The following is a 12,625-nucleotide window of genomic DNA, read 5'->3' as shown; positions in this document are numbered from 1 at the left end:
ATTCACACAATATACACAGGAACGTAATAACTGTAATTACTATGCAAACTATACACTCACCGGCCACTTTATTAGGTACACCTGTCCAACTGCTCGTTAACACTTAATTTCTAAGCAGCCAATCACATGGCGGCAACTCAGTGCATTTAGGCATGTAGACATGGTCAAGACAATCTCCTGCAGTTCAAACCAAGCATCAGTATGGGGAAGAAAGTTGATTTGAGTGACTTTGAACGTGGCATGATTGTTGGTGCCAGAAGGGCTGGTCTGAGTATTTCAGAAACTGCTAATCTACTGGGATTTTCACGCACAACCATCTCTAGGGTTTACAGAGAATGGTCCGAAAAAGAAAAAACATCCAGTGAGCGGCAGTTCTGTGGGCGGAAATGCCTTGTTGAAGCCAGAGGTCAGAGGAGAATGGCCAGACTGGTTCGAGCTGATAGAAGGGCAACAGTGACTGAAATAACCACTCGTTACAACCGAGGTATGCAGCAAAGCATTTGTGAAGCCACAACACGCACAACCTTGAGGCGGATGGGCTACAACAGCAGAAGACTCCACCGGGTACCACTCATCTCCACTACAAATAGGAAAAAGAGGCTACAATTTGCAAGAGCTCACCAAAATTGAACAGTTGAAGACTGGAAAAATGTTGCCTGGTCTGATGAGTCTCGATTTCTGTTGAGACATTCAGATGTTAGAGTCAGAATTTGGCGTAAACAGAATGAGAACATGGAACCATCATGCCTTGTTACCACTGTGCAGGCTGGTGGTGGTGGTGTAATGGTGTGGGGGATGTTTTCCTGGCACACTTTAGGCCCCTTAGTGCCAATTGGGCATCGTTTAAATGCCACGGCCTACCTGAGCATTGTTTCTGACCATGTCCATCCCTTTATGGCCACCATGTACCCATCCTCTGATGGCTACTTCCACCATGTCACAAAGCTCTAATCATTTCAAATTGGTTTCTTGAACATGACAATGAGTTCACTGTACTAAAATGGCCTCCACAGTCACCAGATCTCAACCCAATAGAGCATCTTTGGGATGTGGTGGAACGGGAGATTCGCATCATGGATGTGCAGCCGACAAATCTGCGGCAACTGTGTGATGCCATCATGTCAATATGGAACAAACTCCCTGAGGAATGCTTCCAGCACCTTGTTGAATCTATGCCACGAAGAATTGAGGCAGTTCTGAAGGCAAAAGGGGGTCCAACCCGTTACTAGCATGGGGTACCTAATAAAGTGGCCGGTGAGTGTACAAATAAACCAACAAACTCTTCGAGTTTTTCAAGAATTCTTCTAAACCGTAGCGTGGCGGCCTGTCACAGCCAGCCAGAATCTTTCCGTCTCAACCACAGCCAGTTGCTGCTCCTCTCTGCTGCTTCAGATAAGTTCTTTACTGTGCGACGCAACTCTTGGCCACTGAACCCGACGTCTCTGAGGAACCGGGTTGTAGAGTGTGCCACAAATCCTCGACAACCCACTTCCACTGGATAAACCTGGACTCTCCATCCTCGCTGTTCTGCTTCAGTGGCCAGATGAGCATACCGCAGTTTCTTCCTCTCATATGCATTATCTACAGCATCCTCCCATGGCACTGTTAACTCTATCAATGTTCCGATCCAATCTGACTTGTAATGCTGCCCGAATCATGCACTGTTCCTTCGTTGGCCAGAGGAGAACTGGCCCCCCGACTGAGTCTGGTTTCTCCCAAGGTTTTTTTCTCCATTCTGTCACCTGATGGAGTTTTGGTTCCTTGCCACTGTTGCCTTGGCTTTTGGCTTGCTTAGTTGGGGACATTTAACATTTAATATTCAATAATATTATTGATCTGCCTTACTTAAGGTGGACGTTGACGCAATTTCTTTTAGAAACAAACTTTGTTATATTGTTATATTGTTTTTGTTATATTGTTTTCATGTTATCACTGTGAAGCGCTTTGATACAATCTGTATTGTAAAAAGCGCTATATAAATAAAGGTGACTTGACTTGACTTGACTATCAGTTGAACAATGCCTGCTGATCCAGACCACAAAACAATATCTGGTCGGAGGTTAGTGGTGGCAATCTCAGGTGGAAAAATAAGCCGTTGATCAAGATCAGCCAGCATCTTCCAGTCCCTAGCAGCTTCCAGTTGTCCTGGGCGACAATTGGTTTTAACACCTTTTCTTCGTGGTTGCTCGCCTGGGCGGAGGAATATTGTCTTCTGTGTGTAATGTTCTGCTAGAACAGGTCGCAACTTATTGGTCATGTTGCGCTTGCCTTCCAATGCTAAAGCCAAACATCGCAGTACTTGGTCATGGCGCCAAGTAAACCGACCTTGGCTAAGAGCCACCTTACATCCTGTCAAAATGTGCCTTAATGTGGCAGGTGATGAACACAAAGGACAAGAGGGATCCTCTCCTACCCAGAGGTTTAGGTTCTGTGGTGATGGGAGAACTGTCATGATTCTGCCATCATGTTATTGATTATTCCTAGTCTTGTGGCAGGATCATGACAGAACCTATGTTTTGTGTACAAGGGCATGGCCAATTGTTTGGCCATGTGCTTGTGTTGTCTCGTCTTGTAACCCCGCCCCCTTGTTATCCGTGTTTAGTCATGATTGCCTTGTTAGCGTCACCTGTTCCCCTCGTTAGTTTCTTGGTATTTAATCCCCTTGTGTTTGCTGTCTTGTGTCGGTTCATTGCCTAACGTATGCTGAATGTTGTCGAATCTGTCTATGTTGCTATACCTTGCCTTTCCTTACTCGTGAGTACTTAGTGTAGAGTCTTGTCTTTGTGAACGTTTATTTGAAGTATTGTCAGTTTATTGGTCATTGTCTAGTCTAGTCAGCCTTCCATTCCTTGTCCTAGTTGTGTTTTGCCCCCTCGTGGGTTTTGTTTTCCTGTTTTGTTCCAATAAACCCCCTGTTCGTTGCACTCTGTCTGTTTTGGGTTCATCTCCTTTCGTCCACGTAACAGAATGAACCGACCAAAACTGAACCCAGCAGACAGTGTGTCCTCCCTGCTCAAGCGACAGTCGGAGTTCCGAAGACAATGCTGGTTGTCGGCTCCCACCAACAGTGAGAGGGGCGAGCTTCCTTTGCCTCCCCAGGGTGAGTGGATCCTGAGGAACTACGCCCAACTCTGGGATCGTTTTTCTCGGGAAGAGGTGCAGGCTCCTTCCACGAGACCTACTTCTACCGCGCTGCCAGTGATCCCGGAGGGTCGCATATTAGCGGTGGTCACGAAGGAGAACCAGGCTCACCTCGTTTCGACTCCAGAGGCGTCTTCCACACACGCTGACCTCCGTGGTAAACGAGGGAGACGGGTTTCTTGGGATTCCCCCTCGGAGTCATCGTCATCTGAGCTCACCCAACCAGAAGTGGTCTTCCCTGTTCCCGTTTCGTCTTCCGTTGAGCCCGGCCAGCCGGTCGCGAGCCTTGCTGTGACCATTGTCCCGCGGCCAAAGAAGAAGAGGAGAAAGAAGGGAGCTTCCTGTTCCCCATCGCCGTCTTCTCCTGAGTCTGCTGCCGCGAGTGTTTTTAATGAAGCTGCAACAGTAGGTGCTGTTCCTGTATCTGCAGCCGCCACCGCTGTTCCGGAAGCTGCAGCTCTAGGCACTGTTCCGAAGTCTGCAGCTGTGACCACTGTTTCTGAGGCGGCATCTGTGAGCGCTTGTCCTGTGTCTGCTGCTGGAAGCGTGATTCCTGAGCCCGCGGTTGAGAGGGCGAGGTCTGCTCCAGTGAAGCCAGCGTCTGAACAGCCCAAGCCTCCAGTGAAGCCTGCCGGCGAACAGCCTAAGCCTCCAGTGAAGACTGCGTCCGAACCGCCCAAGCCTCCAGTGAAGCCTGCCGTGAGAGCCGCGGCCGATCGAGCGGCTGATGCAGTTTTACAGTCTGTTTCGTCTTAACATGAGATGCCTGTCATCATAGCTGCCAGGACCCTGTCTGAGTATTTGTCGTGTCTAGCCAAGATCCTCGAAGTCCCTGTCCGTCCTGTCTCGCCCTCAGTTCCCGAGCCTGCCGCCGAGAGCGCTGCACCCGAGCCTGCCGCCGAGAGCGCTGCACCCGAGCCTGCCGCCGAGAGCGCTGCACCCGAGCCTGCCGCCGAGAGCGGTGCACCCGAGCCTGCCGCCGAGAGCGCTGCACCCGAGCCTGCCGCCGAGAGCGCTGCACCCGAGCCTGCCGCCGAGAGCGCTGCACCCGAGCCTGCCGCCGAGAGCGCTGCACCCGAGCCTGCCGCCGAGAGCGCTGCACCCGAGCCTGCCGCCGAGAGCGCTGCACCCGAGCCTGCCGCCGAGAGCGCTGCACCCGAGCCTGCCGCCGAGAGCGCTGCACCCGAGCCTGCCGCCGAGAGCGCTGCACCCGAGCCTGCCGCCGAGAGCGCTGCACCCGAGCCTGCCGCCGAGAGCGCTGCACCCGAGCCTGCCGCCGAGAGCGCTGCACCCGAGCCTGCCGCCGAGAGCGCTGCACCCGAGCCTGCCGCCGAGAGCGCTGCACCCGAGCCTGCCGCCGAGAGCGCTGCACCCGAGCCTGCCGCCGAGAGCGCTGCACCCGAGCCTGCCGCTGAGGGTACAGTTTCAGTGCCTATGGCGGTCACCGAATCGGAGTTCTGAAGCGTTGATTCTGGGTCTACCTCTGGGAGCTCTGTTCCTGTTCCCACCCCCCTACCGCCTGATAATCCCCTTGTCTCCGTTCCACTACCTGCTGCAGTCCCCGCTGTCTCCGGTCATCCGTTTGTTTCCCCTGTCTCCTCTGTCACGTCTCTTCCCCGGACTGTTTCCCCGTTCGTCCCTGTCGCCATTTGTCCCCGTACTGTTCCCCCTGTCGCCACTGGTCCCCGGACTGTTCCCCTTGTCACCACAAAACCCCGGACTGTTTCGCCCAAGTCCCATCCTCGTGTGTCTTCCTCCAAGCCTGCCCGGATTCCTCGTTCCTTGCCATTACCCCATGGACCTAAGAACCCCAGCACACCCGTCCTCCCTGGACCACCCCCCATGAACTCTGTTATTCCTCCACCTCCCCTGCCATGCTTGATGTTTTTATTGTTCCATCCCAACCCTGTTATTGTTTATTCATGTATGCCGTTATTAGTGTTTTCCATGTTTTGTTGGTTTTTGTCTATGTCTCGTTCCGTCTTGTCTTGTGCTTAGTGTCTCTTTGAGGAGCGTCTGGAAGCCGCTCCTTAAAGTGGGGGTTCTGTCATGATTCTGCCAACATGTTATTGATTATTCCTAGTCTTGTGGCAGGATCATGACAGAACCAATGTTTTGTGTACAAGCGCATGGCCAATTGTTTGGCCATGTGCTTATGTTGTCTCGTCTTGTAACCCCGCCCCCTTGTTATCCGTGTTTAGTCATGATTGCCTTGTTAGCGTCACCTGTTCCCCTCGTTAGTTTCTTGGTATTTAATCCCCTTGTGTTTGCTGTCTTGTGTCGGTTCATTGTCTAACGTATGCTGAATGTTGTCGAATCTGTCTATGTTGCTATACCTTGCCTTTCCTTACTCGTGAGTACTTAGTGTAGAGTCTTGTCTTTGTGAACGTTTATTTGAAGTATTGTCAGTTTATTGTTCAGTCATTGTCTAGTCTAATCAGCCTTCCATTCCTTGTCCTAGTTGTGTTTTGCCCCCTCGTGGGTTTTGTTTTCCTGTTTTGTTCCAATAAACCCCCTGTTCGTTGCACTCTGTCTGTTTTGGGTTCATCTCCTTTCGTCCACGTAACAAGAACATCATATGTTGACCTGATAAGGAAACTGATCCTACTCTCTTCCATTGACCAAAGGTCTTGCCAGCCCATCTTGCATTGTTCCACACTCTCCCATCTCATCCACTCTCCCTGCTTGGCCTGGGAAATGGCCTTTATACACCTCATCCTCTCCTCCTGCTTTCGCACCTCGTTGACTACCAGCTTCCTCCTTTGAGCTGGACCTGCCTTGTGCCATTTAGGAGGAGCTAAACTGAGCCCAAAACCCCCTCTTCCATGCTGTACCTGTCCCACAATATCACCAATTTGAAGGGCAGCCTTTGCCTCTACCACAGATTTCTTTGCTGACCACTTCCTACCAGTTTTTAACACAGGGGCTGCCTCCCTTACACATTTGTCGCGTGACTCTACAAATTTCATTTCCAGTCTGACCTTGGCGCACTTAAACTCCTCGGTTAAAGCAGAGACTGGTAGCTGCAATATTCCTTTACTATAAAGTCCCACTCTGCTGAGGCAGCATGGAACTCCCAACCATTTCCTAATGTATGAACTTATTAACGCTTCCAGCTTATCCATACAGTCAGTGGCCACAGCAACCTCGGCAGTAGACCAAACTGAAAGCACCAGAGTTTTAGTTTGCCTGGTAGAGTACAGCTGTTTATGCTCTTCAACCCTTCCACTGCTTGTCTAACTTCTCCCACTCGAACTGTGTCCTTTAGATCCCCATCGTACCCTCTCCCAAGACTCTTCACTGGCTTCTCAGAAACTGTTGGTATTGCCTCACCATTAATGAAGAATGTTTTATCTACTACCTTTCCTTTAACTGTCGAGATGCTCCTTGATTTAGAGGGCTTAAATTGCATTCATGCCCATTCAATATTATCGGTTAACTTACCCAATAACCGATTAGTGCAGTAATTCTACCAGAAAGACTCGGGAGAATAAATACTGTAACAATAAATACATTTATTGATAGCCCAGCAAGCAATAAAGTTCTTTGGCGTAGGCCCCGTCCATAGCTCGCAATCCGAGGGTCCAGACTCTGCATTTCCTGCCTGAAGACGAAGGCAGGGGCGCAGCCGACCCCCTGTGAGGTATAGGAAGGGACCATCCTGGTGGTGGTGGGGAGGATGGAGGGGACCATCCTGGTGGTGGTGGGGAGGATGGAGGTGAATGAAAGCGTCAGCATCTGCGAACTCAAACATGTGTAAGTACTGGTCTTTTATACCGCAAGTATTAGACACGATTGGATAGATGAGAAGGTAATAAGTGACGTAGCAATTGAGTCTTCCTGGCAGAACTTAACACTAAAGCTTCCATTCATGGTTGTCATGTCATCCATGTATGCTCTGATTGGTGGTAGTCGCATCCCAGAAGCCAAGTGCTCTCCTCCTACCACCCATCTTGATGCCCTAATGATTACTTCCATTGCCATGGTAAAAGCCAGTGGAGAAATGGTGCGTCCTGCCATTATTCCAACCTCTAAGCATTGCCATTTAGTGCTGAATTCTGGAGTTGAGAAACTAAATTGCAAATCTCCAAAATAGGCTTTCACTAAATTTGTTATTGACATTGGTACTCTGAAAAAATCAAATGCTGCCCAAAGAAGCTCATGCGGCACTGAACCATATGCATTAGCCAAATCCAGTAATGTCACATGGAGCTCCTTCCTCTCCTTATTATTATTAAATTACATTTAAATTAAATTGTTAATATACTTTCTTTTTTTTTAAACAGGGAATTATGTATTTATTCACAGAAACTCACTCAAATTCTTTTAATTTGGTGTATCATTTTCCTTAATACATCTGATTGAATGATGAAAGTTCAACACAGTAGTCAACACCATCCGTGAGACATTGGATCTTTGGTGAATTGTTTTCTCTTCATGCTTCATGTCTGGGTGCTGAATGCACTTCCACTGCTCCTAAAAGATGGGTAGATCACAAAAGGTCAGTTTGAAGTTCCCCTTACATATTTTGGTGGTAAACATAAAAAAATTATACATAAATACTCACAAAGGTAATGTGTACATTAGTAAAAATATTTTAGTGTAATATTTCATCAAAGATTTGCTAGACAATGCAATGATAATATATGCAATCTTTGGCCATCACTAATTTATACATCCAACGCTAAATAGTTGGGGTCTATTCTTTTGAGAGCAATGTGTCACTCACAGCACTGGTAGAGCCTGTTGATTCTGATGATGTCATTCTGGCTCATCTCAGTAGATGTGCCCAGCGCAACATTATTGTTGGGAATGGGAATCATAGTGGGAAGGCCATTCTTGGAGAAAACATATCTGATAGAGCAAGTGGCATAGATGCCGTTAGATTATAATCTAGAACACTGAGAGAAACGTCATCTCCTCTTGAGCTCACTCACCTCACGTACTGCATCACAGAGCTGTAGTCGTAGGGAGTTCCTTGGTTCAGGGTGTTGATTTTGTCGAAGTTGTACTTCATGTCTGATGAGCAAACACAACTTTTACACATGGACTTAGAAATCTATTGTATTAAATAAACTAACCTAACAACACTATATACATGTATTCTTCTTTCAACAAAAACAATACCATCACTGATGTTCTCCCAGACGACTTGGATGTGATTGTCACGGTCACTGCGGGTCTGTTCATGGTTGAAGCCAAGAGCGTGGAGCAGCTCATGTTGCACAGTGCTGTGGTAAAGGCAGCCATTACGGGCCAGAGACACAGTCTGGGCATAACCCTGACGACCAACGTACGAGTAGCATCTGTGAGACAGAGATCCATAAATTGTAAGATTTTTGAGCATCTTAGATATTATCTTCATCTCTTCATCATCTTCATTTACTTTTCATCACAAATTACATGTTGATGGTAATTCATTCAGAGTTTTGTGTAGTCTTCGCCTTGTCTCTGCCTTATCTTGAAACTATTTCTGTGTTGGTTTTTCTGATTGTGGTTTTAGTTGTGTTATGTACCCACTGCGAGACTCAATGCTAATATAGTCTCTCTCATTGCTGCGGGGGAAGAAGCGGATACAAGTGCTGTAGGAGAAAGAGTCCAGACCACGCTGGATGATCTCCAGCTCACGGGAAGCTGAAAGGGCAAAGAGGTCAGAGTTTGCTACTGTGGAGAGTTACATCCTTTCATTAAATCTCAGCAGCATGCAAAGGGTACTTTTATGAATTTGGCCTACAAAAACATAAATCATAATATTAGTGACTTACAGTAGTGGTTGGCGATGACGTAAGGTACATAAATCTTGCCGTCGCTGTATTTGGACCAGAAGCAGCCGTAGGAGGTGCAGGGATCAGCATTTTTCTCATTCACAGCAATGTCATCCATTAGCTTGGGCTCATCAGGTTCAGGAACTAACACATAAACAGTTAATTTGGGACTTTTTAATGAAGGACAACTGCAACATATTAATGTCTATTGGTGAGTAAGTGGTGAGTGCGTATATACCAATGCCTCTGTTGGCTCTGTGCAGCAGTTCAGACACAGACAGCTCAGCAGACTTGTCCTCGACTATTATAAAAACACATCAACACATTCACTAACAAACCATTACTTAAATTAGTTCATCATGTAGAAACTTTCAATATTTGCAGAATTGCCTCTTTACAATCTCATATTTACAGTCAGAGCTTCTGGAGTATTTGACTTACCGGTCTGAATGTGAGTTATGCTAGAACATCACACACATGGAAAAGAACAAAACTCATAATTTTATATTCTTCATTATTACAATAATTAGTATCGGTGAGAGAGATGCAGGCATAATGCCTAATGCAATACGAGTGTGTGTGTGTCTTACCCTCTCCTCAGCTCTAACAGAGAAGACGAGAAGCAGGGCCAACAGGCCAAAAGTCACCTTGGCCACAAACATTGTGTCGAAAGACCTGTGGAAAGAACCAGGGCACAGCTGTTTAGGCAGAATGCACTTGAATGAACTGACCTTCATTTGAAGGTCAGTTCAGTTCTTATAATAATATTTATCAACATATTATAATTTCTATCCATTTTGTATACCCGTTTATCCTATATAGGGTCACTGGGCAAAGGCAGATTAACACCCTGGACAGGTGGCTAGTCCATCACAGGGCTCATACCATTATAGGCCTATGTCAGAGCAAAGGATTTACTTTGGCTTTTAAACAGGACATTATTACAACACTGTTTGTTAAAAAAAAAAGTAACAGCATAACACTGATATTCAACATAACGTACTCGGTTACTAACGTAACCTCTGTTCTCTCTGGAGAGGGAATGAGTACTGCGTAATATCTTACGCTATGGGGAAAACCTCTTTTCCTCGAGAAATTAAAGCCAAAAATTATCCTTAATTTTTAATCAATGTAAAACGCTTTGCGGCAGCATGCAGACATAGGCGAGGCGGCTCGCGCGCCTATTGGCTGCCCTGCGGCAAAAGCAGCAGCCTATCGAGAGCGGCTCTGCGTGACATCTTGACCAATGGGGGCACTTCGCGCCCATTTCGTCACGTCCCGCCAGAAAGGGCGTGGTCTCGCCCTATATAAGCAGGTCGATAGCTGATACAAACTGGTTTTCATCGCCGAAGCGAACCAGATCGTATTGTAAGCACGGCAAGGTACGCAAGACTCGTTCCCTCTCTAGAGAGAACAGAGGTTATGTTAGTAACCAAGTACGTTCTCTTACGAGAGTATCTCTCGTACTGCGTAATATCTTACGCTATGGGGAACACAGTGTAACACGTGTGTAACAGGGATCCAACACCAAAGTCCCAAGGGCAGAGGCCCGGGGCGCATGTAGTGCATAATCCCCATAGACTCACAGAGAGTGAAGGAAGAGGGGCTAGAAGCGTCATTCCTTATAAAATAGCATCCAGAGGAGCTAATCATATAGATAGTATACCACGCAGCCAGGGTGAAAACACTTTCAGCCTAAACTGGGTGGCCATACATGTGTCAACACTCGTGGAGCGGCTGTATCAGTCAGTGAGCGATATGCAGGCCAAACTCAGCATCTGGGCCGACACAGCGGGGCAGATCGCACTGAATTCTAGACCGCCAAAAGCTTAGCTTGTAAGGCGGGGACCTCCAGGTTATAGTATTTTATAAATGTAGACGGCGAGGCCCAGCCCGCGGCCGTACAAATATCTTGCAGGGTAATCCCGCTAGACCATGCCCACGAAGAGGCCACGCCTCTCGTGGAGTGCGCTCTGACACCCAAGGGACACTGCAGGCCCTTAGAGGTGTAAGCCAGCGCTATGGCATCGACTATCCATCTGGATAGGCTCTGTTTTGATGCGGCAAGTCCCTTAGAACGTCCGCCAAACAAAACGAAAAGCTGCTCAGTCTGTCTAAAACCAGACGAGCGGGACACATAAGCTCTTAGTACCCTGACAGGGCAAAGGAGACTCGCGTCCTTCTCCTCATTGAGAACCGGAAGGGCGGACAGGGAAATCACCTGGGCCCTGAACGATGTGTTGAGGGATTTCGGCACGTACACGAAATCCGGTTTGAGTATGACCTTTGAGTCATTAGGCCCAAACTCCATACATGACGCGCTTACCGAAAGCGCTTGTAAGTCCCCTACGCGCTTCACTGAAGCGAGAGCCATGAGAAACACCGTTTTGAAAGACAGATGTTTCATGTCTGACAAATGGATTGGCTCGAATGGGGCACCTTTCATGGCTTTCAACACCGTGGAAAGGTCCCACATCGGGACTGAAGGGGGCCTGGGAGGGTTCAATCTCCGAGCTCCCCTGAGGAAACGCACGACTAAGTCGTTCTTCCCCAGTGGCTGGCCAGACGCCGGTTTTGCAAACGTTGCTATGGCCGCCACGTATACTTTGAGCGTGGATGGGGTTCTGCCCTTATCCAGCAGCTCTTGAAGGAAGGAAAGCACTTTCGTAACCCCGCAGTCTACGGGTGAAAAGCCCTGAGCTTGACACCAAGCAGAGAACACAGACCATTTCGAGGAATAGAGCCGTCGAGTAGACGGAGCTCTAGCCTGCGTGATCGTGTTTAACACTCCCTCCGGGAGGTTAGCGGGTACCCGTTGATGGCCCATGCGTGCAGGGACCACAGATCCGGGCGAGGATGCCAAATCGAGCCCCCTGCCTGAGAGAGGAGGTCTCTCCTCAGTGGTACAGGCCACGGGGCAGTGCTGGCCAGCTGCATCAGGACTGGGAACCAGGTCTGGTTTGTCCAGAGCGGGGCCACGAGCAGCACTGGGCATCCGTTTTCCCTGATTCGTTCCAACACTTGAGGCAGGAGCGAGACAGGGGGAAAAGCACGTGGGCCAGCGCATCCCTGCTCTTCGAGAAGAAGTTCGGACACTGAGCGTTTTCGTGGGACGCGAACAGGTCCACCTGCGCTCTGCCGAACATTTCCCACAGCAGTTGGATCGTCTGCGGGTGCAGCGACCATTCCCCTGCTGGGACATTGTTTCTGGACACTCTGTCTGGTCCCACATTCAGGTGACCAGGCACATGCGCATGCGAGAGCAGGTTGTGCTGAGCCCAGACCAGAAGGCGTTCCGTCAACCTGTAAAGGTTTCGTGACCTGACGCCGCCCTGGCGATTTATGTGTGCCACCACTGACATGTTGTCCGACCGGACCAGGACGTGGTGACCTTTTATATGGGGACAGAAGCACCGTAGCGCTTTGTCGACTGCTATCATTTCCAAGCAGTTTATGTGAAGGAGCTTTTCCCGTTCTGACCACAGGCCAGCGAACGGTCTGCCCTCGAGCAGCGCTCCCCATCCCGAGGTGGAGGCGTCCGTAGACACCACCTTCACACTCGAGGAGGTCCCCAGACTCACACCTGACTGATACCAGTCGGTTACTTTCCAAGGTTCCAGAGCTGAAACGCACTTTAGATCGACCCTGAGGCGAAACAGACCAGTGGTCCATTCCCGGGGCGGAACTCGCGCTTTCAGCCACATCTGCAGTGGGTGTAT

At 48.9% G+C, this 12,625-nt stretch overlaps 1 protein-coding gene across 1 annotated transcript; it reads right to left on the bottom strand.

Moving 5' to 3' along the window:
- Positions 1-7,862: 7,862 nt before the first annotated feature.
- LOC130069739 (high choriolytic enzyme 1-like) lies at positions 7,863-9,231 on the bottom strand. The gene is made up of 6 exons (XM_056233816.1): positions 9,145-9,231; positions 8,907-9,050; positions 8,658-8,775; positions 8,269-8,447; positions 8,079-8,160; positions 7,863-7,995 (listed from the first exon to the last, which is right to left on the bottom strand). Exons 2-6 carry the CDS (start codon positions 9,022-9,024, stop codon positions 7,863-7,865), a joined length of 630 nt encoding a protein of 209 aa, XP_056089791.1. The 5' UTR covers positions 9,025-9,050; positions 9,145-9,231.
- Positions 9,232-12,625: the final 3,394 nt, after the last annotated feature.

Source organism: Rhinichthys klamathensis, unplaced genomic scaffold (genome assembly GCF_029890125.1).
Source record: "Rhinichthys klamathensis goyatoka isolate OS25496 unplaced genomic scaffold, OSU_Roscu_1.1 h1tg000378l_1, whole genome shotgun sequence".
In the NCBI taxonomy this organism is placed as follows: Eukaryota; Metazoa; Chordata; class Actinopteri; order Cypriniformes; family Leuciscidae; genus Rhinichthys; species Rhinichthys klamathensis.
The sequence above is the reverse complement of the archived record's forward strand: the minus strand, read 5'-3'. Positions and strand labels throughout refer to the sequence as shown.